Source organism: Marmota marmota, unplaced genomic scaffold (genome assembly GCF_001458135.2).
Source record: "Marmota marmota marmota unplaced genomic scaffold, marMar, whole genome shotgun sequence".
NCBI lineage: Eukaryota > Metazoa > Chordata > Mammalia > Rodentia > Sciuridae > Marmota > Marmota marmota.
In genome coordinates this window covers 29,236,857-29,263,856 of record NW_026000026.1, presented here as the reverse complement: position 1 = coordinate 29,263,856, position 27,000 = coordinate 29,236,857, and the positions used below count along the sequence as shown (strand labels likewise).

Sequence of the window (27,000 nt, the reverse complement as noted above, 5' to 3'; positions counted from 1 at the left end):
CCCAGAAGCACGAGAGGTGCCCCATTGTCAGTTTTACACGTCACCTTCATGACTGCCAAATGCTTCCTCGGAGGCAGTGTGAAAACTGGTAACATTTATTTTTTATTTTTATTTTTTAAAATTTTTATGTGGTGCTGAGGATCAAATCCAGGACCTCATACATGCTAGGCAAGTGCTGTACCACCAAGCCACATCCCCAGCTCCTGAAAACTGGTAACATTTTAAACATTTTTTTTTTCTTAAGGTTCTCATGTCCAAAATGTCAATAAACAAAACCAAAACTAAACATTCAGAATAAAACTACATTTTTACCAGATCTACTTTTATTTCAGAAGGAAATTTGTATTATAGTATTTACTTTTGTTTATATACAGGTGCTTCACATTTGTGTTTAAAATGCACAGACCTCCCTTAATTCTCTTGTTCCTGCTTAAATTAGCTGTTATTTTACAATACAAAAAATACCAAAAAATCGCAGTCCTAAATGTATGTATAACACCCACAATCCCAGCAATGAAATAGTTTACAATACTTACTCCATATTTACATGAGTGCAATAGATGCTAAATTGTACATATTAACAAACTAAGCTTGAACTCAAACAAAACAGAAAAACAAAAACAAAAACAAAAACCGTAAATAACTATAAAACAAAACCATTTCTAGAGCCAGAATTAGTTCAACAAAACAGGCGTCACTAGTGTTCAGAATGTTTTGTGCACAGATTCAGTTTCTGAAAGTCGATTCCATTATTGCCTTTGGAAGAGAAGTTGCCAGTTTTCCTCTGCACTCCCCAGCACCTTCCTGTAGGCATAGCAGTGGCTCTGCTTATCTGGAAGCCATTCTAGGCAACTGTTTGGTCAGTCAATGGGCAAATATTTCAGACTTTCACAGGGGAGCCAGGGAAGGCCCAAGGACAGGAAGCCTCTATTTTCTTCTGCCCTCAGGATGGCCAATTCTCACAGAAATGACCCAAAGAAAGATCTCCTGGGATGACAGAGCTATGAGGTGTTGATTTCTATAATTCTAAAGAGCTACTTTTCCATCTTGGTCACTGCCCTAGCATTAGGTTAGTATTTAGTAAATATTTGTTGAATGGGGGAACCTATGAAATGGAAGGATCAAAAAGTATTCATGAAAATGTCACTGTTACCCAAGGAAGTTAATCACCTCCCACCCCCAACTGCTCCACCAGTTGAAAGAGCAGGAAGGGTACTGGAAGGTACAATCTTTTTCTTACCCAGAGTGCTCTGGTCTTATTTGCCCAAATTTTCCAGTGCCTCTTAAATCTTGCCCCTTAGGCCTTACCCATGGATATTCCCATTCCCTTTTGCCAACAGTCTTCCTCCAGGTTAGCTCAGGGGAGTATGGGATGCTTTTTCTCCACTCCTCTTCCTACCTTGACAGGAGGCCCTCTGAGGGAAACAAAGGCCTTCCTCCAGACTGTGCACAGGGAGGGCAGGAGGTGGACGGGAGGCTAGGATGTATGAGGTCTCTGTAGGGAAATGCAGCCATTTATCAACAATCCAACCTCCTTACTCCTGCCCCCAGTTTTCAGTATAAAAGACCATGGTTCCGAGAATTAGTCATTAAAAATATAGACCAAGCCACAACAAAATGCAGCCTGGAGAACCCCTTTTTGGAAAGTCTTGATTTCCATAGGTTATATAGTCTTTGAACTCAAAGACTAGAGAAAACATTTCTTAGGATGAGTCTAGTCATCCCTCACTCCCCAGAGTACCAAAAGACTGCCAGAAGATTCCAAAGGAGCTTGCAGAACCAATAACAGTGACAGACATTCCTGCTTCCCGAGTCTCCTCTGGCACTGCCATGTGAACAGACTCGCTGACTGCCTCTCGGTAGGTATTCTGACAGACAAGGTACCAGATGCAAATGAACACATCAATGCCAAGGTGGTGCAGTTCTTGGCTTCATCATCAATGCATCAGGGCCTGATAAAAGGACCTCCTAGAATTGGATACCCAGTATATGGCACAGAAACATATTAGATGAAACTCAGATGTCATTACATTTAATAAAAATACATGATGATATTTTTCTGCTTTATGTACACTCCGAATGTCTGAACATTCTGGACACTATTATATAGTTATGTACAAGTGCAAGATCAACGTTTTAATGACAACTTTATGTACAGTTTCTCCTGTGACTCACAAAGTTACCAGACGATGACCCCAGTCCCTCCTGGTAACTGACCTAAGCTACACTCTCTTCCTTCCTGCCATTCCCTTCTTCCCCAAGCCAGGAGGAGCTGCTGACTGTCGGTTGCCAAGTAGAAGCAGGTGGATTCAGCTGTTCCTCCACTGTGGCACAGAATTAAATCTCACTTGCTTCTTCCTTTTTAAAAATAAACATTATCTTAAAAAAAAATAAAGACATAACCAGGTGGCTGGGGTCACGGTGCATGTTATTTCAAGGCATAGGATTAACATGGGGAAGAGACTTCTTTGGCCAAGGAAATTTGGTCCTTTGAACAAACAAGGAAGATCACCCTTGCAGGAGGCTGAGCCTCATCACCTCCCCGTTTCTTGGTAATACAGGGGCAAAGGGCCACACTGCTGCAGGCGTTCTGCAGGTGCTCTGTTCTGGTAAGGATGTGGGGAGCTCCTAAGAGGAAAGGTCTTTTCTAGAACTGTCCACTCTTTAACAATGATGTGAAAAAGAAGCTTTTTGAGAGGCGAGTCTCACAGTAGAGGTGTTTTGTGCAAAAGTGTTTTATGGTTCAACTTCCTTGGAAACATCTTTCCAGGAGCTTCTTCTTGGGAGTGGGGTTAGTGTTGTGTTAGAGAACATACTCCCTCTCTAGGCACTGCATTTAAAGGTGAAATGCCGCAGTTTTTGCTCTTCTGCGTGTTAATTTCTCTAAATTCACAAACTTGAGCACTGCCATCCAATGGTCCATCCCAATCAGGTAATGCCAGAGAGTCGCAGGCTTTGAAGCAGAAAGGAGATTGTGGGAGGCTGCTGCATAATGCCGGAATACAGAGCACCATAAATGGGGAAACGCAACATCCAGGCAGTGCCCTGTGGCAGAAGAGCAGGGGACTGTCCCGCCCCTCTAAAATTTGGTCATTTTCCATTTGGCAGAATGTTCCCTCCTTGTTCATTTTTCCCATGTGCTTTTCATCCTTATCAGCATTTGCTGCTCTCCTCACAGACACCAGTTCAGTCTGAAAGGAGGATGGGTGGGTCAATCCCTGCTGGCTAGAGAGAGGGCAGACAGCTCCAGGTCCTTCCCCAGGCTCCGGGCAGGTGATGCCCAACAGCAGGGGCTGTCTTTCTCCTGGTGTCTACTGCACTCCCAGCCTGAGGATGGCTCACCAGTTCAGAGCAGGCTAAAAGAGGAACCCAGAGCTGCTCTTTGACCCAGGCTTCCCAGGTGCACTCAGTGTTGTTTTCTGCTTAAAGGAGACATGTGACATGAACAAGTCCCTTCCTTCCTCTGTGGTGCCCTGGCAGGAGGTGCATGGGAACTGTGCCTTCTTGACAGTGTCCTTTTGAGAACAATAAAAACAGGAGCTTTCACAGTTAGTTCATTTCTGCTTTCCTCAGTCTCTGCTGCTAGGTCAGATTCTTGGGGTGAGAAAATTCTTTTCTGGCTGCAAATTAGATTTTAGAAAAAGAGCAGACTGCCAATGGTAGCTATTCAGATTTTACAAGAATGTAGGAATGCAATTATGTAAAAACTTAGGCTTACTAACTTTCCAATTGCTAGATCTATTTAAAGTCTAGGCACTTAGTGTGTGTGTGTGTGTGTGTGTGTGTGTGTGTATGTGTGTGTGTGTGTGTGTCCGAGTGAGAGAGAGAGAGAGAGAGAGAGAGAAAGAGAGGAGGAAAGAGGGAAAGAGCATTTCCAATGGATTAAGACTAAATCAAGTTGCTATAGAAAACTACTACATTTGTTTACATTCTAAGTAACACTACCAACCTTGACAATTAAAATAGCCCCGTTCTATTCTAATTTGATATGATTCAAAAGAGATGGACCATTAATTCTGAACTAGAAAAAAGCTACTTCCTGGAAGAGAGATATCTGCCGAAATTGTGCAAGAGTAAACAGCACATCTTTTAAAAAGATAGCAGGCTTCAGATGAAACAAGTTAATTCATCTGACTAGTCTTTAAAAGACCAAGTTGAAGAACAACTGATAACGAAGGTCTGTGTGTAAACACTTCATCTTTCATTTTTTGCAGTTGAGACAGTCCCAAGAACAGTTCCACAAGTGAACCTGGGCATCATTCCTAGTTCTCTCACTGGCTCTATACCAGCCTCCTCCAGCAACAATCAGATTATCCCTGGACCTGTAATTAAATTGATTATTTCCTATGCAAAAGTAAAAGGTTAGATGCCGGACACAGATGGGAGAAACCATCAAAGAAAGCTTGTGATCATGCAGATGAGTCGGATACTTTGAGGGTTTCCAGTCTTCTGCCCCGCCCTGCACTGCTGCTTCCATGCCTGCGCCCTCCCCTGCAGACGGCTCTGGTGGGCCACATGCTCCTGTGTGCGCGGGAGAGTTCCTGGCCCCAGCATCAAATGCAGGTTCCAGGCTGTGCAGGGGGCTGCTGCTTCCGGTTTCTTACAGCTCCTGACTTCTCTTTGTACACTATTGGCATCTGCTGAGAAATGTCCACCAGGGCGCTGGCCACGGCAAGACCTTAGGAGAACCCACAGAGGGGACACATGTCAAGGAGCAGCTTGCTTTTGTTTTTAATTTTTCTTTTTTACATTTCATGGTGGGAAAAAAAAGGTATACAGGGAAGAGTCTTACTTCTACACTACATACCCTCCACCCATTTCATGATAAATTATAAACTCTTCCATTAGTTTCATATTCTTTCAGGTTTTATTTATGCAAATGCAAAGACATATTTTCCTCCCCTCCCCAATTTTGCATAAAAGGTGCAGTTTGTCAGTAAACTACCTAAGAAAAGTGCTCTGCTTCGCAGTGGGAACTTATGAATTAAGACTGTAGCCATACTCAAGGTGTGTACCTTCTCCATCTACCTCCACAATGGTGGCAAAAAAAGGCACCCACATCATCCCACATCACTCAGTTTGTATGAATTGTTTTATGTCCACCAAGATACAGGGCAGAGCAGACTCTGGGACCAGGCTCTGGAAAAAGCAAGGTTCTTTAACCTACCCATGTCTCTGTTTCCTCATTTGTAAAATGGGGATGATAATAATAGCACAGGGCTGGGGGAAGGAGTCAATAAGGGAAATGATATAAAGTCTCCATATCCAGTACATAGCAATGATTAGTAACCATAACCTTTTACTCTCAGTGCCTACCCATTTTGCGTTAGGGACTATGGTCCCAATTCTTATTTTTGTATTGATAACCAATAAACCTGGCATTCATTCAGAAAGAAGCATTCAGGAGAAGTTGAATTTATAACACTGGGGAAATGGCCAGCCCAAGCTCAGAGCTCTGCTGAGGTCACCCTTTAAGAGCTATTGGTAAAGTCTGTTATACTCTACCTCCACTGAGTGTATAAAGTGGGGTAGTGAGTGAGACAGCACTTAAATGCCTGGTTTAGTGCCTGGCACAGAGTAGGGGAATCTACACCAGTGATAACTATTATGGCAAAGGTAGAGCCAGGTGCTCTGGGAATTCAGAAAAAGGAACCACTTAAAATGGGGAGAGACTGGGGGTATGGCTCAATGGTACAGTGCCTGACTAGCATGTGCATGCCCCTAGGTTTGATCCCCAGAACCACCAAAAGAAAAAAAAAAAAGGTATGGAAGGGTTGACAAAAATGGCCCTACTATTGGGGTAGGTCCCAAGCAGTGAGCAGGGCCTCATTGGGAAGTGTGTGTGGTGGGGAGGTATGGATGAAAGTTGGAATAGGAAAGGCTACAGTATTGCAAACCTGTTGCCTTCCCATGCTCATTCCATGTCCCTTCAGGAACATCTTCTAAAGTTTGCTGAGCCCAAGGATAGCAGGAGACAATCACTGCCCCAGAATCAACTTACAGAGGTACCTTGTTCTCAGTATTACTATCCACACTGGGTTAGGGGCTCAACTCCAGGGATTCTGAGATGAGATGAAGATAATGAATTGTTGCCTTGCCATACCTAATGCCTCCCTTTGTGAGGATACCACAGAACCCCACCATCCTACAAGCTGAGCTGGAGGTCCTTGTGGGTCTGAGGGTACAGTGATGGGATATAGAGCTCAGAGTGGACAGGAATCCTGGGCACACTTTCCTTCCAGACTCAAAATCTTCTTTGGCTAAGGCAAGCCTGATCCCCAGGATCACCACAACAGAAGGTTGTCTAAAACTGTTTATGTTGCTTGAGGCATCCCTGTAAATACTTCATGATTAATCAAGATATTTCCAAAACTGTATTACAACTGCCTTCATGTTCATGTATATTATGATTCATGTATTTGATGGAAAAGTGTGAGACACTGGTAAAAAATGTATCAAGTTATAAAAAATGTTAATGATAGATGAGAGAATAAAAATTACATCTATACAATCATTTTGGCTACTCTACTGGCAAGGGCTAGGAAGGAAATAATACTGAAAATTGGTGGGTGTTAGCATGTAGAACTGTGAGTACATTTTTAAAAAATCTCCTTTATATTGTTACAATTGTTATTAGGGGCTTATAGTTAAAAGAGCAAAAGAAACAGAGTAGAGCTAGAAATACCAAATTGAGCATCACCAGCTTTGAGGAGATGGTGAGATGCCAGGGGCAGGGAGAACATGACAAGGGAAGAGGATATGAGGCCCCAGGTGGGAAAAAGCCTAAATTCAGGGACGGAACAAGGAAAGAGACAGGAGAGAGCAGTAGAGCAAAGGTGGAACAGAAACAGTGAATAAAACAAAGTATAGCCTGAACCATCCCTGCCACTGAGAAGTCAAGGAAAACTGGGCACAGTGAGAGGGCCCTGAACTTCTCCCTAGAAAGGGAATGGTAACTTCAGGAAAAAAGTTTGGGGAATAAATGAAAATGGGAATAAATAACCAAATCCTTGCCACAACCTGAAGGCACTACTCAGCATCCTTCACATCCCATTCTCTAGAAAGGGCAAGAATCCAAGGCTTAGCTTCTTGACCGTATAATAATATGTTTGTCACTGCCATCTACTCACCTGACTGCCCAGGAGGAGGGATTCCACCCAGGCCTCGAGGAAGCCTCACAAACACAGAGAGGACAGCAGCTTTGTTCCCAAAACATGGCTCCAGGGCAATGGGTTTAGGAACAGTCTGGCAAAAGAAAAACAAAGTGTTACCTAAATTGGTGCTCCTCAAGCTTTAATCTACCAGACACATCATGTTTATTGGTGCTTACAAGCACTGCCAACTTGAGGCACACATCATAGTAGATAACCCAAATGACAGAATGAACAGTAACAGGAATGGTACAGACTGCTATTTTTGACATCCCCCTGCCCCAAGGAGGCCTTAACTATAGGAAAGGGCCATGTCCAGTTGGCTTCCTTTGGGCTCTATACTTTCACTTAATTTGAAATCCTAATTCACACTTGTCAAAGGAAAGTGTTTGATAGATTTGTCAGATAGTTTTGCAAACCTGGCTCAAATATAGATCCTGAAATTATGGCTACTTCTTTTTTTTTTTTTTTTTAATTTCAAGCTTATTTCACTTGTCTTTCAGGTAGATAAGCCCCCTGGATATAAATTGTAATAGCTAAACAGCTCAACAAGTGGATCCTGGTCTACCTGCTGAATGCACTTGATTTTGGAGAACATACCTTCCTTTTCTGTTGCAGCCTTTAGATGTGATGTGTAAAAATGCTGCCTATATTAGTTTCTATTGCTATATAGCAAATTACTACAAAGTTTGTTGCTTAAAACAACATCCTTCTACTATCTCACAGTTTTATAGGTCAGAGGTCCATGAAAGCTCTGTAAGGTTCTCTGCTTAGAGATATAGGCCAATTCATGTCTCTGATCAGTTCTGGAAAATCCTCAGCTGTTCTCTCACAAAGGTCTGACAAGGCTGAAGTTGAGTTATTGGTGGGTATCCTCTGGGGAAGAATCCACTCCAAACTCATTTGGGCTATAGGTAGATTCAAGTTCCTTGTGACTGTATGTCTAGGGAATTCATTTCTTTGCTGACTGCGAGGGGCCACTCTCTTAGAAGCCATTACTATTCCATCCCACATGGCCCTCTCCACCTCAAACCAGGAAGGGTGCATCTAGTCATTTTCATGTTTCAAATCTCCCTGGTGTCCTCTTCTGCATCCAGCTAGAGAAACTCTCTGTATGTGAAAGCCAACCATATTGGGACTTTTATCACATCTGCAAAATTCCTTTATAGCAGTACCTAGAATGCTGTTTGATTGAATGATTGTGGGACAGAAATCTTGGGGATCGTCTTTAGAATTCTGTCTACCATATTCACAAATATATCATCAATTCCTTTAATCTGATTGAAGAAAATAATTTCTAATATTCCTGGTTATGACACAGGGTAGTGACTAGAAGGGTAAAATGCAAAGGTAGGGATTCAGTTATGAGGCAACTGCAAGAATACAAGGGAGAGATGACAGTGGCTTAGACCAAGATAGTGGCAGGGGGTGGGGCAGTGGTTGGGAAATGCTATATAAAATAGCATAAAATTGCTGATGGGCTGTCCAATGAGAGGACAAGAGAGCAAGAGTGAGTCAAGGACAATTCCACATTTTAGCCTGAACAACTAGAATAATGGGGTGATATTTGCTGAGTGGGACAAGATGTGCCAGAGGAGCAGCCCTTGGGGATAATATCCAGACACTGGTTTGGATATGTTTAGTATGAGAAGCCTATTAAAACACCCAAGTGGTCACACTGAGTGAAAAATTGAGTACATCAGTCAATTGGGAGAGTTCTGAGTTAAAGGAATCATGGGCTTTAAATCCATAAGATACCAAAGGGATGGTTGTAAAAGACATGATAAGAGGCTAAAAGATGAAGCCTGAGGCTATGCAACTGTTAAAAGTTGGACTACTAGTGTAGTAGAGCACTTGCCTAGAATGTGCATGGCCCTCTGAGCTATATCATCAACACTTTTACTTTTATTTTGATGTAGTTAAAGAGAACCAAATTAAAAAAAAAATTAGAGACAGAGTCTCAGTTGCCCAGGCTAGCCTCCAATTTGTCACCTTTACCAGCTCCATAATTTTTTTTAACCCTGCAAATTATTATTTTATCAGGACATTGTTTTAAGTTTACAAACATGCTTATGATTTTATTTACTCACTATTCCTTCTGACATTATAGGCCACTGTAATCCCTTATGAAATTTCTTTCTTTCTACCTTTTCTTTTATATATGTTTGTTGGTGAAAGCAAATTCTGTTTTTCTTCTAATTTGAAGATGACTTTATTTCATGCTTGTTTTAAAAGGTAACTTACTGGGCATATTAGTCTAGGTTGGCAGTTCTTTTTCAGGATTTTGAAGGCAGTCTTTTCTACTTTTTTTTTTCTTTTTAGTGGTACTGGGGATTAAAACTCAGGGCTTTGAACATGCAAACTGTCTACCAATGAGTTATACCACCAGCCCCTTTACATTTTTTTCTACATTGAGATAGGGTTTCACCAAGTTGCCCAGGCTGGCCTTGAACATGCAATCCTCCTGGCTCAGCCTCCCAAGTAGCTAGGATTACAGGCATTCATGACCATGCCTGGCTTGTTCTTCTATTTTCCATTCTACTTTCTTTTAGTTTCTGGTGTTACTAGTGAGAAATTAGCTGTCCATTTGTCATTCCCTTGTAGGTAATCATTTCCCAATTTTTTTTCTTTGTTTTGATAGTGATGGGGATTAAACCCAGGGTGTCATTCATGCTAGGCAAGCATTCTACCACCGAATCATCCCTTACCAGCTTTTAAAAACCTGTGATATATGTATAAAATTTACTATCTAACCATGTAAAAGTGTATAAATCCATGGCATTAAATACATTCATATCTTATGCAACCATAACCATTATCCATGTCCAGAACTCCCATTCTCCTCTCCTTTTCACTCCTGGAAACCAACATTCTATTTTTTTCTCTATGAATTTGACTATTCTAGGCACTTCATGTAAGTGGAATCACATAGTATTTGGCATTTTGTAACTAGTTTATTTCACTTGGCACAATGTCCTCAGGTTTCATCCATGTTGTAGCATGTGTTAGAATTTCTTTCCTTCTTAAGGAGGAATAATGTTCATTTTAGGTATTCATTCATTGATGGACATTTAGTTGCTTTACTTTTGGGATATTATGATTAATCCTGCTATGAAGATTGGTATATAAATATGTTTTGGATTCTGCTTTTGATTCTTTTAGTACATAGTCAGAAATATAATTGTTAGATCATATGGTAATTCTATTTTTAATTGAAAAACAGCAATACTGTTTTTTCAGTTTTATAGATGTATTATTTTATAATTCCACCAACAGCACAGGAGGGTCCTGATTTCTTTACACTGTAGATGACAGTTTTAACTCTGCATTAATTTTAACATGCTCTATTAGTCTTTGGAGTTCTGCAGTTTCGCTATGATAACCCAACCACAGTTTTCTGTTTGTCTTCCTTCTTGCTTGCTTTCTTTAATCCTCCTTATGATGTTTTGCTTCTGTAATCTGATATACATGTCATTTCCATCAGTTCTGGAAAATTCTCAGTCATTAAATCTTTGAATATTGCCTCTCTTCCATTCATTTGTTCTGGTATGGTGAAAAATACATATATGGTATATCCTTATCCTGGCCTCCATATTTGTATTAGTCCTCATATTTTCCATTCCCTTATTGTTATGTGCTAAAATTCTATATAATTTTTTCATATTTCTCCTTCAGTTCATAAGTTCTCACTTGTATCTAATGTGTTAATTTAACAAATAAGATGAGTAACTTATTTTAAATGTTTCAACTACCATATTTTTCATTTCTGCAAGTTCCATTTGGTTCTTTTTTCAGATCTGTTTGGCTATTCTTGACTCTCATGGCTTCCTCACCTTTATGGTTCCAACTTTTATTCCTTTAAACACTTCATATGTAGTTATATTGCATTTTTTAATATGTTCATTCTAACATTCACAGTCCTAGCTAAATCCATTGTTTGTTGTTTCTATTCACTCATTCATGATAGCTGCATCTTCTCATACTTTGTAATTATTAATGGTTTGATCTTGATCTGTGAATCTTATAGTGACTGGGATATTTTCCTATGGAAAAGATTTACATCCACTTCAATGGGGAGTTGTGGTGTGTTCCCAGTCTGAAATCACTTTGGACAACTCATGGACCTGGTTCTGGTTCACAGTTTGTTCTTTCTTTGGGGAGAGAAGGGAGAATATTCTCTGAAGATTTTACCTACTTTATGTGAGCTCAGTTATGCTTTGATAACATATATTCTATTTGGGACATACAACTGTTTTCCCAAAATATCTGAAATATTTCATCATTTTACCTAAAGAAAAAAGTCTTACCACTTTCTTTATCATTTCCAGTGGAGTCAAAATATTTATTGTCCACAGAGTACATAGTGAGTTATCATTTTGAAGTGTTAAAAAAATACCAAAATATCATTATAAAGAACAATGGGGAGCCAGGGGGAAGAAGCACATACCTATAATCCCAGCTACTTGGGAGGCTGAGGAAGTAGGATCACAAGTTTAATGCCAGTATAACTGACCAAGATCCTGTCTCAAAATAAAAATTAACAAAAAGGGGTGGAGGGCTTGGGGGTACATATAGTCAGTGGTAGAGAACATGCCTAGCAGGTGCAAAACCTTGGGTTCAATCCCCATAGTGGGGAGGAAGAAAAATACAGAGTAATCACTTAACTATTTTCAAATAAAAAGTTTATAGTGCCACAGAATACTTAAAAGAATATCAGAGCTGGACACAGTGGCATATACCTATAATCTCAACTACTGAGGAGGCCGCTGCAGGAGGATAGAAAGTTCAAGATCAGACTGGATAACTTAGGGAGATGCTGTCTCCAAATAAAATATTTTTAAATGGAATGTAGCTCAGTGGTAGAACACTAGCCTAGCATGCTCAAGGCCCTGGGATTAATCCCCCAGTACCACACACATTTAAAAAAAAGGAAAATAAAATTAGACACATAAATGTTAAAATCTCCTGAAGATATGACTACTTAATGACATGAACCAATGCTGGTAAATGAAAGCAAGAGAATAGAGAACCTTGGTGTTTTCACATATTCTTAAACAAAAAAGAAAAATAAGAGGAAATAGGATAAGGCAATCTGCCTTCTCTGGTTTGCCAGACTCAGAAGCTTGAGTTTAGAAGTTAAGTTATAGGGATGTTGAACCACATTCTCACCTTTATACTCCCCCCAATAAGATCAGGAGGCTCTTCATCTGTTTCCAAGGCAACATTTACAGAGGCAAAGGGACGGCTGGCCATCTGCTGCATCTCTCGAAGAAGTTGCTAATGAACAATACAGCAAGCATTAATGCAATGAGTACTGAGGGGATTTTATTAATGAACACTGCAAATTAAAAATATCTTATTCTCTCTGATTCAAACAAATCAAACCCAAATGATACTTCTATAACAGCTGGGGAAAACTGGACATGAGCTAGGTGTTAGATGACATTAGGAATTATTAAATTTTGTTGGATGTGGTAACACTACTCTTGTTTTTAAAGTTCTTAACTATTAGAGATACATACTGAAGTACTGGTGAATATGATGCTATGATGTCTCTTTCAACACCTAAAATGATGGGTTCCACATTTCTATTATTAAAGTCAGTCCTTCTCTTTTCCTGCAGAAAACTGAACCAGGTATCCACACAATAGCAAAAAACTGCCTTGTTCACAACAGACAGGAACTAAGAGCACTCTCCAGAGAGGTGTTGTAAGCTAAAAACAAGAAATTCTGCAGAGCAGAGGGATGAGCAAGGACTCTGGATTTAAGGTAAGGATGTGAATCCCTGCTCCAATGCTCTCCAGGTGTGCTACCTTAAAACAGATGTTTAAGAATCTCTGGGTTACAGTTTCCTCCTCTCTGAAATTTGTTATCCTCCCTTAAGATTGTCATTGGCATTAGATAGCTGTTGAGAGCCACAGCACGGGGCCTAGCATATAGTGTGGTTATTTGTGTATCACTATGGATTTTGGAGATCTTCTGGCCATGTTCTTGAAGCCTTGTGGTTATGCTATGGAAGACAAATAGGTCTTGCTTTCATCTATCTCCTTGAAACTATCATAGGAGACAGAATTCTGGGCTGCACAGATGATGACTCTGTACTAAAAAGGCATTTTTTTTTTACATAAACATTTTCTTAAAAACCAATAATAAATTCCTACATTTCATAATGCTGTTGGTCCATTTACTCAACAGATATATGCAGCAACCCCCTACTCTGGGTTTTGAGCTGTTCTAAGGACTGGGGTCACAATATGACAGTGTTCTTACCCTCCTGCAGTTCCCACTCTTCTACCCTTTGTGAAGAGTGTAAGAGCTAATATGAGTATAAGTACTTCAAGCAGGGCCTGGTATGTAGCAAGGACTTAAAGAGTGTTTTCACGGGAATAAATCATGACTGATATTCTAGAATGATAAAATATATATCCTGAACGATCAGGTTCAGAGTTACCAAGACACTCCAAATTATAGGTTAAAAGTTTAGTTTATTAGTTGATCATGTGTCTCAACAAGTTGAACCTGTCTCAATAAGTTGTTCATCTTCTTATTTTCTCTTTCAAGTATGTTGCAAATATTTTCCAATCGATTGTTTCTCTTCTGGGTTATTCACTTATTTATTTTTATATACTTTGTGTGTGGAGGAGGATATTGGAAATTGAACCCAGGGGTGATCTACCACCAAGCTACATCCCAAACCCTTTTTATTTTTTATTTTGAGACAAGGTCTCACTAAGTTGCCTAGGCAGGCATCAAACTTGGTGATCCTCCTGCCTCAGCCTCCCTAGTACCTGAGTTTATAGGTGTATACCACTGCACCTGGCTATTTTCATAACTTACATACTGATTTTTATGCAGGCAAATCTCTACTATAATACCTCAATAACTTTATATAAAATAATTGTACTGCCTTTGCAATAGTAACAAAACTTACTACTCTTTTAGTGCATAGTCTAGAACATCCAGAACAAAGTCAAGTGACTGTGGAAGCATAATGATTAGGAACATAGGCTATGAAAACTGAGTTTTCTGGGGATTGAACCCAAGGGTACTTTTTTTTTTTTTTTTTTTTTTTTGAAACTTTCCTCTTTATAAGTTGATTATTTTAAGTATTTGTTTTATTAATGGAAAGGTGACTAACAGTTATCCAGATATTCTTCATAGAGTTAAACAAGTATTTTCGAGTTTACTAAGAATTTTGTTTTTAAATTAGCTCTATCTCTAGTCTTTTTTTAAAAATCATTTTTTATTTTGATACAAAGTCTCATTAGGTAGCTGAGGCTGGTGAGCTTGTGATCCTCTGGCCTCGGCTTCCCAAACTGCTGGGTTTACAGGCATGTACCACCAGGCATGAACCTTTACTCTTTGTAAGCTGATAATATATTAAGTGTTTGTAATAGTAATGGAAAGGTGACTTACAGAGTTACCTAGGTATAGAGTTAAGCAAGTATTTTTGAACTTGCTAAGAGTTTTGTTTTTAAATTGGGAATGGGTATTATATCTCAATTGATGACTAAATGATTACTTGGCTTCTAAGAATTCAGGTTTTATTTTTTTAATCCGGCTTCTAAGAATTCAGGTTTTATTTTTTTTAATCCACTGATAAGAAATATTATAATAGGTGTTTTGACATTAAATGATCCTTTTATCATTCTAGCAATAAGTCAGCTGAACATATATTTATTACACAATTGGCCTTTGTCTTTTGATGCTACCTTTGTTAGGTTTTATTATAAGGTTTTTTTTATTATAAGGTTTTTTTATTATTTTTTGCTTTTTTTGGTACCAGGGATCAAACCCATGGGTGCTTTACCACTGAACTACATACTTTGCTTTTTTTCTTTGTTGTTGTTGTTGTTCATTGTTGTTTTTTGAGACAGGGTCTCACTAAGTTCTTAGGGCTTGCTAAGTTGATGAGATAGTCTTCAAACTCACAATCTTCCTGCCTCAGCCTCCGGGATTACAGATGCATGCAACCACACCCAGTTGGTATCAAGGTTTCTATGTATAAAATGAATTAGAAATCTTTTAATTGTTTTTTCCCCTTTCCTCTGAAACATTTTATAAATTTTTGGAAATATAATTCTCATAAGCTCCCAAAGAAGAATAGTTATTATCTCCATAAATCCATCTTAACTCTAAAAATTCCTGGATCTAATGCTCTTCTTTGAGAGAATAATACTTTGATAAATTTTCAATTCCTTTCTTTGTTAACTGGTTTACTGTAGCTATTCTACTTCTTTCTCCATTTTGATAACCTGATTTCCCCTCCCCCCAGAACATTATATAATTCACTGTGATTTTTAAATGTGTCACTAACAAATGTATTTTTAAAATCCCTGATTGCTTGAGCCCATGAATTCAAGGCCAGCCTGGGTAACACAATAGGACCCTGTCTCAAAAAAACAAACATAAAAACCTCAAACAAAAAACTTTCTGAATATGTTATACCCTGAATTTAAAAAAATAATAAAAAGGATATAACAATACCTCTATGATGATGTTACCTTCATGTATGTCAGAAAAGGTGGTGCTATAGTATCATATATATCCCATATTCTGGAGCCTATCCTAACCCTATTACAGACAAATATAAATAGTGCCAGATGCTAGTGAATTGTGATTTTTTAGTACTCTCATTATCTTCTAAATCTCATCTATAAATAATTGGGGTTTTTCTTGGGGGGGTGGCAGTGTTGGGGATTGAATTTATAAACTTTCACACAGAAAAAGACACAAGTACATATAGAAATGCAAGGAATACATCCAAGACTAGATCTTATATATGAGCATTTCCATTAGCAAAATGTAACAGACATAATGATAACAGAGAGGAATGCTGCAATTGAAAGTTGTAATAAACAGGCTTTTATGTTGTGATTTTAAACTAAGTTTACTTATCTGAATTAGTCCATTGTGAATGTCTCTTTGACTTATTACTTTTGGAATGGTCTCCAGCAACAAATCAATACTCATTGAAAAAAAAAACTCCAGGTAAAAATTCAGATATATTTTTAATTCTTTGACTAATAAAGAGATGCTTAAATGGCTATTTTTCATTCATTCTTTACACTTGGGGTAAGGAGTGCTGGGGATCTAACCCAGGGACTTGGGTTTTAAGCAAGCACTCTACCACTGAGCTGCATCCCCAGACCCTTTTCCCTCATTCTTATGAAGGATTCTTTTGATGACCATGCCATGATGTGCTGGCCATGGCCATGGCAGGAATTACTGATGCTTTATGTAACACTAATCTAAGTCTATAATGGTATATTCAAAACAATATGCTTCAGAAAGAATGGCACTCTTCTCTCTACAGATACTCTATCAATTATACACAATAGTTAAAACTGATTTGCTTAATCCATCATGTCCCTGAGTCCCATAGAGTGGAGAACTATAAATAAAACATCTATTACGCAACCTCAAATTGTTGCTCAATTTAAGTTTTTATAGGTGTCCTACATATAGGATGCCGGGACATATGGGTTAAGGAAAAAAAAAATATCTTATGATGATTCTTCAGTTTGTATCCATTAGGTCTTACCTCTCTACGCCTGGAAGCCCAACAACTTTGTTTGATCTTCCAAACCACAGCAGCCACCAGGAGCAAAGACAGGAAACAACTGTGAGAAAGAAAATACTGAGTTATTATCTCAGGCCCAGAATCAGGACCACCACCACCCATACCTTAGGCCCAGAAATGAACATTTCCCCAAATCCCAACTCCAAGTTCCTTTCTGATGCTTCATCACAATGTTCTAGTTCACAGGAAGCAAAGTGTGAGCCGTGAGCTTCCTGTCCCTTATGTCTAGAAAAGATCTCCATTTCCTATTAGGTACTTAGAGAGTGTCCTGACATCTAATTTCATCAGAATGGCCCATCATGGCTTATCCCAAATAAGAAAAACAATTCTAAGATAATGACAGCAAATAATAAGCAAGCCATTTAATCAAAGTAACAAACATTTACTGGTGAACTATAAGACAATGAGAAAAGTTGATTATTCAAGTAACAGCTTTTCATAAAAAAGAAATAAACAGAAGAAATGTACATGTAATGATTTATATTCATAATATTTTAAAAGTAAAAACATATTTTTCATAAAGTAAAATAAAATTTAATGCTGGGCATAGTGACCCATGGCTATAATCCCAGCAACTCAGGAAGCTGAGGCAGGAGGACTGCAAATCTGAGGCTAGTCTTAGCAACTTAGAGAGAGAGAGTCTCTCTCTCTCTCTCTCTCTCTCTCTCTCTCTCTCTATATATATATATATATATATATATATATATATATATAAATAAATAAATAAATGCTGGTAATATAGCTCAATATAGAATGCCCCTGGGTTCAACCCCCAGTCAAACAAACAACAACAAAAACCTACATTTAAGTAATCAAACTCAAGCCAACAACTCTCTTAAAAAAATATTATGAAAATGCAGCTGGGGTTATAGCTCAGTGGTAGAGTGCTTGCCTAGCACGTGTAAGGCCCTGTGTTCGATCCTCAGCACCACATAAAAATAAATAAATAAAATAAAGGTATTGTTTCCAACTACAAATAAAAAATAACTATTAAAAAATTAGGAAAAAAATAAATCCCAGTTATTTATAACTGCAAAGGGTTTCTATGTTATCTCATCTACAGACCAGGTATTGGATGGTTTTAAAAGTTACTGTGATGGCAAAGAAAATGACTAACTTGCTTTAAAAAAAAAAAAAAAAAAGTGTGAGCCTACCAAACCAACCTCTTATATAACTGCTATAAATTTTAAAATTGGCATTAACTTTTAAAAGGAGCTTGCTGCAGAGTATTTTCCCAGAGTATTTTAAAGGCAGACATAAGATTCTCTATTCTGTTGCTGTCAGGTACCCCCTTGCAAGCTTCAGTGCATAAGGGATGAGGTCAATCTCATGAATGGCACTTTAGTGCACCCAAGTGCTGACACTGTGAAACTACCCTTTCACAAACAGAAACCTCCAGGTTTCTGTAGCCCTCCCCAGGAAGCACAATGGTTCAGAACCCTCCAAAAGGTGCCTTGACAAAAGAGAAGTGCCCTGAATCCCTCAGGATCATCCCAAGGGAGAGTCTTCAGCTCCTATTTTGCTGTCTTGCTGGGCCTGGACAGCCTACAGGGTTCTTTTAATCAATACTTCATTGGGATAGGTATTGTTCTTGGCCCATGGAATACATCAATGAACAGACAAAGATTTCTGGGCCTGTGGAGTTTCCATTTCACCAAGTAGAGACCACTGGTATACGACATAAAGAAGCAAATGCAGAAGCCTGCTGAAGGCAGCAAGGGCTACAGCCATAAAAATGCAAGGAAGGATAAGAACTTCTGGAACATTTGGCTTGGGGGAAGAGGGTGTGGCTCAATATCAAGAGTGCTTGCCTGGCCCACACAAGGCCCTGGGTTTGATCTCCAGGACAAAAAAAATCAAAGGGGAGGGAAGCTACAATATATAGGCAGAGTGTGTAGGCCTTCTTTCCTGAGAAAGTGACAGTGGAAGCAGAGACTCAGAGGATTCTTATGAGGAAGTGCAAAGTGCCCTGGGCCAAAGGGATCAGTCGGTATTAAGCCTCAAGCAAGAAAATGTCTATGAAGGTTTAAGGAGCCACAGGAGGCCAGTAGTATTGCAATGGGCTCAGTTAGGCCAGAGAAAAAAGCTGAGTAAGGGGGTAAAAATGGAGGAGAGATCACATGGGGCCCTGTAGGCAGAATAATGGCATTGGATTTTAGAGTGGGACAAAGAGGCTAAACTGGTTTCTGAGCAGAAAAGGGTCATGATTTAACTTACAACCATTCGTATAGAAACTACAGGAGAGAAGCAGTGTAAGTTGAGAGCTGATGGTGGCTCAAACCAGGGTGATGGCAGCAAGGATGTGAAAAGTATAATCTGAAGGTAGAGACAACAGAAATTCCTGATGGGCTAGATGCAGGGTACAGAAGAAATACAACAGTCCAAATTTCTGGCCTGAGAGACTTACCATTAACCTAGAAGGGAAAAGCTCTGGATGGAACAGGAAGGAAACAGCAAATCAAGAATCCCATTTTAGACATGCCAACGCAAGACATCCCAGAAGATAAACAAGCCTGCAGGCTGGGTACCGGGTCTGCCTGGAGTCATCAGTATACATGTGGTGTTTGAAGCAATCAACCTGATAAGGTCACCAAGGGAAGAATACAGGTAGAGGAGAATGTGCTAACTGCCCAACATTGAGAAGTTGGGAAGAACAGGAAGGAGTAAAGGACTCTGAGAATAACCTTCTCTGTCTTTCTTGTTTCCACGCATAATGCTGCTGCTTGTTATTTTTATTCCTCTAGCTAAGCACAGGAGAGTGGAAGAAGCAGGCAGGCTCATTCTTGCTGTAGGAGAGTTAACTCAAGCAAATGCTTTTTGCAGCCATCTGGAAGTATTTTTAAATTTTGATACAGTGATTATAAGTCAGAAAACTCTCCTGGAAAGACAATCACAGAAAAATAAAAAGATATATGCAACAAAAACTGAGGATAATCTACGACTCACATAAAAGAGGAATAATCAAATAAAACATGACACATTCATATTATGGGAAATGTTGTTTTAAAAAATGAGGTAATCACAGCTACTTAGGAGTAAGGCAGAAGGACGGCAAGTTCAGGGTCAACCTGGGTAACTTAGTGATATCCTATCTTAAATAAAAAAAAAAATCAAAAGTGTTAGGGATGTAACTCCGGGAAGAATACCCCTGGGTTCAATTCCCAATACCAAAAAGAAAAAAAATTTTTTCATTTTCAGTAGGGGAAGCTCACAGGAAAGTTACTGGCCATGCACCTTTTCTCAGGAACCTACTGAAAAATGTGCTTCAGTGAAAGGAGGGGATATATAGCAAGGTTATGACATGAGATCTGGAAACAGACTTCAACACAGGAGGAAGGCACAGGACATTCCTAACATGACAGTTGTGCAGCAGGTCTTGGACAACTTAGTGCACTTGAGGGCAAGAGGACAGAGGGTTCCAGGGCAAACGTCTCTCAGAGAACACCTGCTTGGGTTTCACAACAGTGACAGGTGTTTCATTTCTGTCAGAGTACAGGCATAAATCAGGGGTAGGTTTGTAAAAAAAATCAAACATTAAAAAGACAAAACAGGGAAAATATTAGATTTAGGATAAGCAGAAAATAATTTCCTATTCAGAAAACAGGGAGATACTAAGTTCAATTCAGCTGTGTATAAGAGTGTTAGGGATCATAATAACATAAATAGGGATCACTGATTTAGCTAAACTCTTGAGATATAACTGAATCAAATGAATGGGAAGAAGGAGATTTTGTATGCATTTGTGGTATGGGGGGAGTTGCTGGATGGGGCAACGTAAGAGTAAATCCTCATCTTCTAGAGGACATCAAGAGATAACTGGAAAAATCAAGGATTAGTGTAGGTTCGGTGTGGTGGTGCACACCTGTAGTCCCAGTGACTCAGGAGGTTAAGACAGGAGAATTGCAAGTTCAAGACCAACTTCAGCAATTTAGTGAGACCCTCTCTCAAAATTAATTAATTAATTAATTAAATTGGTAAAGTGTCCCTGGGTTCAATCCCCAGTACCAAAAACAAAACAAACAACCATAAACAAGAATTAGTGTGAGTGTAGAATAGTAAAAAGCAGCTAGAAAAATTTAAATTGGGGGAGGAAGGGGTAGAAAGGTGTGAGACAGGATGCTGTTACTTTCACTTACAAGCATGGCAGCAAGTATTTGTCTTTTTCAATTGTTTTTATATAGCATTTTCAGATTAAATTAAGACTGTGAAAATAAAAGAGTGAATTCCTGAGGTCTAATTTCAGTTTAAACATTAGATAATACTGGAACTATCTCTTGAACAAGAGAAGCATATACATAGATCATGTCAGTAAATGTTATTAATATTTATTCCAAAATTCTCCCCATAAGAAGACCCAAATTATCTGTAATTTAATATAGGGTACATGCAAAGCTGTCCCCCAAATCTGAAATATACAAACCAGAGGTTTTAATTTTATCAGGTTTTACCGAACTTGCATTACTGAAACTGACATGCAACTTTTCAGGACACGTATAAAGTACATTTTGAATCTGTTGTGGAAATAGGATTATTATTTTTTCTTATAGAAGTTGAAACCTCAATTAGGGAATTATGGGCTTGAACTGAAAGAATAGGAATATTTATATGAGGAAAATTACCTGAAGAAAGTCACGAAGAACTGTACCAGGTCCATAAAATTGCTGTGCTGGGAGAAGGCAATCTGTGGTAGAAAAACAGGTGGCAAGTTATTTGGCTACAAAATAGCACCACTGACTCAGCCTCCTGAGTTGAGCTGAAAGACAGACTTTACATTTTAAAGAAGTTAGTGAAAAAAATTTTCACTTAGGGCAAGGTCCTTCATCCTTGACTTTCTTTCCCTATTGAGTTGCAAACCTCAAAATCATACTCTAAGGCTTCCACACAACTTCCAACAGCCTCCTCTGCACTGTTCACTGGATCTGAAGTTCCTTCAATCTGATGCCTCAGATTCCTATCCTGAAACCCCAGTGGTGATGCTGAAACCCCAATGATGGGCAATCGATCTGCTCCCTCCCTCCCTCCCGGCTCCTCTCTTAAACACAATGCTTTTTCTGCTCTCTTGGTTCCATCCCAGTACTAATCCTTGGATCTACCTCAGGCAAGCAGCCTCTGTTTGAGCCCTTACCCTTCAACATTTATGTACCCAATGTGTACTCACCTCAAGATACTGACTTTAAAAAAATTGTGTTTCAAGTTTTGCTACACTGACTGTCATCTGATAATCAATATGTTATTAGCTGGCACTTAAATAATTTTACTATATAGTTAATAATCTTTATACCAAGAATATTAAATACCAAATCTAAGATACCAATGACTGAAAGAGGCAAAATTATTATGTGTACTATTAAGAAAAATCACTGCCAAAACTGCAAATTATGACATGATGCTCTTTAAATCACTGACTGTAAAATACAAATGATTTCAGGGATCAGAATATTAATAATGTCTCAGAATTGACTAAGTATAATTGTGACCTTGTTATGTACTGACTGGTAACCAGATGCCAAGGTGTTACTCTCTGCTTTTTGTGGGGAATGTGGCCCCTACAAAGTTACAGGTTTAATATACCTCATCTGAAAATGCTCGGGACTAGAAATATTTCAGATTTTCTGATTTTTGATTTGTTTTAGATTTGGCAATATTTACCTAGACTTTACTAATTGAACATCCCTAGGGTAGAAATGTGAAATCTGAAATGCTAAGAAATCTAAAATTGTATGTGTATGTGTATTGCTAGGGATTGAGCCCAGGGACTCAAGCAGGCTAGCAAGCACTCCACCACTGAGCTCACCCCCTGTCCTTTTTAAAATTTTATTTTGAGACGGTCTCCATAAGTTGCCCAGACTGGCCTTGAATTTATGATCCTCTTGCCTCAGCTTCTCACTTGGGATTCCAAGCCTGCACCACTATGCCCTAGCATAAATATCTTTTTCTTTTTCTTTTTGCAGTGCTGTGGACTGAACCAAGGGGCCTTATGTACCCTAGCCAGGTGCTATACCACTGAGCTATATCCTTAGGACTAATCAGAAACTTCTTGAGTGTCAATTTGGGATTTCAGATTTTCAGAATAGAGTTATACCTATTCTAGGTGAAACAACTACTAAACAAGGAGAGTACCTATCTCACTACAGCCAATATGTATGATAGAAATCAGGAAAGTCAATGATTAGCATCTTGTTTTCCTAAGCCCACCACACCCTATCCCCACCCCATTTTTCTTTTGCAGTACCAGGGACTGAATCCAGAGCTTCAAGTATGCTAGGCAAAGTACTCTATCACTGAATCACATCCCCACACCTCTTGCACTCTTTTCACAGCCTGTTTGACAACTATAGAAGGGAGACTTCTGCTGTTGGCTTTTTTGCTATTCTTATTTGCTTTTTCACATTCCACAAATAAAGTTAAAAAACTACCTACTTGAGCTTCAGATACACAGGATTATGAAATCTCAAGTTTTTGTGTCCTCCCTCTAGCAACCATTGATAATCAGAAATACAAAGTAATACAGATTTCCTATAATATAATAAAGAAAAACCTACCTTCTATTCTTTTCCTTCATTTTTACAATAACCAGTCCCAAACAACAAGGGTCTGTAAATGAAGAAAAGCTATAGAACATGGGTCACGGTCCTCACCTTTTCTAGTAAAGAAGGTTCGTCTCCTTCTTTACTAGAAACTAAACCAAGTTAGCACTTTACTGAGCACTACACCCCCAGCTCTTTCTATTTTTTATTTTGGGACAGGAGGGTCTTGCTAAGTTGCCCAGGCTGGCCTCAAACTTGTAATCTTCCTGCTTTAGCCTTCCAAGAAGCTGGAATTACTAGAATGTGTTACCATGTCCAGCTAAGCTTTTTAATAAGATTGGAAGACAACTACATAAACAAGGTCAATCAATATTGGTGAATGAAGATTCCAGATTAAACACATAAAGAGGGAGAAGAAAACAGATTCCGATTCCTCCCAGATCTCTTTACATTTGACTGTTATAAAACAGTGGCATACTCATAGTGCTTACACTTAAAGAATAATTGATGAACTAATTTTACACATTGCTAGGTACACAAAACTGCGGGTGCTAATGGTAGCCTTTCAGATACAGTCTAAGAAACATAAATTATATTTGTGCCCCTGTTTCAACAAGCTGATTCCAACTCAACTTTCACCAAGATGCTTGCTTATGGCATGTTTTCCCCAAGAGTCTCTGGATGTGTCAGACAAATTCTAAGAAACTCAGAAGCCCAGCTAACCCCAGGGATTTGAGCAAAATACAGGGGATCTGCACTTCCCACACACTAATTCTGTGTTCCATCAAACAAAAGTCTTTAGTGTGCTGTAGTCCTATCCTTGACACCAGGTATTCAGCCACCAGAGAGCCTCCCTGCCTGTCTGCAGTGGGTTGTCCTAGCCCTTTAGGTTCCAGCGCTATCACTCCCTCCGTTACCCAGTTGCCAATGGGAACTGGCTCACTCTGTTCTAGGATCTCTGAGTACCTGATTGACTTCCCTTTCAGGGCATGAGAAAGTCTACCTTCTGGTCATATTCTACCTTCTGCTATGACTGAACATGGAGATCCTGGAGAAGTTCCTATATGGTTCATTTCGAAGACACCAATTCCTGCCTTTTATTATAGTTACTTGGGTTTTTATTGATATTTCTTCATCTATCCATTTTAGGCAATTTAGGTGGACAGCCTCTCCACTCCCTCCAGTAAAAGTTATATCACTGCTTAGAGCCAATGTCAGTACTCTGGTGTTTTTATTCTGAGGGTGATGCTGAGGGAAAGATGTCAGCACACAGGAAGTGGATAGAACACCTCTAGATATAGGGAAAGCATGTGCCTGTCACCCACAAACAGCTGCTGGAGCAAGAGGCAATTCAAACATGGTCCTCTGGGAGCACTTTCCCAGGCCTCACAGACCCCAGGGAAGAGTCAAAACAGTGAAAAAAAAGAGTGAAACAGCCAAAGATATAAGTGAAAAGAAGGAGAAGAGACTATATAGAAGGATGATGAATTCATCTCAATGATGAAAGCCACAGGGCAGGAAAAGAACCTTTTAAATATAAAACATAGAAAGACTCAAACTTTAACACATACACACACAACCCTAAGTAAATAAATAAATAAATGTGTAACTGGAATTACTCAGAATAGCTCACAGGTGAAAACAACCCAGATATCCTTTGATAACAGATAAACAGATAAACAAATGTGCACAGATATTCCATGGACTCTCATTCAGCTTTAAGAAGAAATGAAATAGTGAAACATTCTAAACAAGAACTTTGAAAGAAGCCAGTCACGAAGGACCACACATTATACATTAAATTTATATGAAATGTCCAGAATAGACAAATATCGATCAGGAAGAACAGGTAGGTGATTGCCAGAGAAAGAGACTCAGGGAGGGTTTGCTAACAGGCTTCTTCTGGAAGTAATAAAAATATTCTAAAAGCAACTGTGGTGATGGCTATAGAGCTCTGGGAATCTACTAAACTCCACAGAACTATTCACTTTACCTGGAAAAGTTGTATAGGATGTGAATTCTAATTCAATAAAGCTGTTACTTTAAAAAGTGTATTTGAAGGAACAAAAGTCTCACACACCTTTTGGCACAGCCATCTTGTTAGCACCTGGAAGCATCCCTGTAAAATTTAAATGGGCACCCAGTTCTCCTAACAAATCTGGGTTGCCTTCCCTGGTGGACTCTGGCCTCTTAGATGAAATGCTCAGCATGGAGAGGGCTTTAATGTTAGTTCCACTTTACAATAACAACCTCTGTTGCAGAGTGAGTGACGAGCCAGAACTCAGCCCCGCCACCCACCTCCTCACTGCACACACAACGCCTGCCTGTCCCTTCTATGTCTTGAACACCTACCCTTCCACACTGCGGGCACTTCAGAAGCCGCTGAGCCTCTGCTCACTGGGCAAACAACTAAGAAAGTTCTCAGAAAGACGAGGCTGAGGGAAGGGACCTCACCCACAGGAACCACTGGCCAGAAAAGGCACCCCTGGCCCCAACACACCCACCACTTTCCTACACACAGGTCTTTTCAGTCTGAGTATTTGGGGTTTTGAAAAAAAAATTTTAAACTGCATCTACAAAGATTTTATAGTTTGTTCCAACTTCCCTCAGCAGTTATAGGTTTTGATCTGTTCCTAATTATGGAAAGGAACCCCGATCAGTCCAGAGTGAAGGAACTGAAGTTTGGCATTACCATTTATAAAGCACTAATGTTGACATGAATTTCTGAGTCAAGAATTAGATTTCCTTTGCTTTAAAAACTGAGACTCAAAGGCACAAAAGTCTTCACCTGCACTGAAAGTCATACTGAAACTGAAGCGAATGACCTAAGCTGCACCACTGAGACATTTCCCCACTCTCTTGCTTAAATAAGTCTCCACATTTTCATGGACTTGGAACTGTTGCTGAGAGGGAGGGAGAGAGAGAGGGAATGTGCATGTGAGTGTGTATGCACATGCAAACAATTAAGTGCTGTTTTACACCTAGAAAAGCTACAGCTCTGGGGGAAGTAGAGCAATAACAAGCCTCTTGTTGAAAACACAACATGTCCACCCAAAGGACATGGCTCAGTCGTCTACACAGCGCACAGCTAGACTGTCCCCTGTGCAGACAGCCAGCTTCGACTGTACTCTGGCAAGCAGAGAACACATGATGCCAGAGGTCTAGTCACACGGTTTGTAATCACTGCAGTCATTTGAACCAGAGAGCAAAGGACATGTTTCCCAGAGAACTTACCTGCATTTAAGGACAGCTTAGCTGACTCAATGGTGAGCAGCCATCACTTGTTTTCGCAAGTGTGGAAACAGCCCAGCCCAGGGAAGAAGCACCCAAACATGGGAGGAAATCAACATCTCTTTGATTCTTAAACGTAAAATTATTACCTTCCAAAGCAAGTGTGGGGAAGATCTCCTTCTAGAAGGACAGCTCTAACACCATGTCAGGGACTTCAGAGGGTGGAGCAACAGACCACTGGGAGGAAAAAACTAGAGCTGGCATTGGCCACGGCAGGGCTACCTCCACACAAGAGCTGCTTCTGTGCATGAGCCCTCTTTCCCACCGGGGAAAACATCCGTGGCGCAAGACAAGATTTTCACTAAGACTGAAAAATGCTGATCATTTCCAACTACAACACCACAGCCTGCTGTTCCAGTGGAGCTGGACTATGACGATGTCAGTAAGAAAACAATCTCAACTTTAAACAGGTTAATCAGTCTTCTTACTAGATCCCAAATCAAGGAAG

The 27,000-nt window shown here is 39.5% G+C and overlaps 1 protein-coding gene across 1 annotated transcript in view; it reads right to left on the bottom strand.

The window, feature by feature from the left end:
- Nucleotides 1–301: 301 nt before the first annotated feature.
- The window catches only part of Atrn (attractin), a gene marked incomplete at its 5' end in the record, with an annotated part of 149,165 nt that continues 122,466 nt past the window's right edge, over nt 302–27,000 (bottom strand). The window contains 5 exons of the mRNA XM_015488038.1: nt 302–4,678; nt 7,131–7,245; nt 12,321–12,428; nt 16,696–16,774; nt 21,354–21,415. Of these exons, the coding sequence (XP_015343524.1) occupies nt 4,554–4,678; nt 7,131–7,245; nt 12,321–12,428; nt 16,696–16,774; nt 21,354–21,415 (489 nt within the window). The remainder of the gene's footprint in view (nt 4,679–7,130; nt 7,246–12,320; nt 12,429–16,695; nt 16,775–21,353; nt 21,416–27,000) is intronic.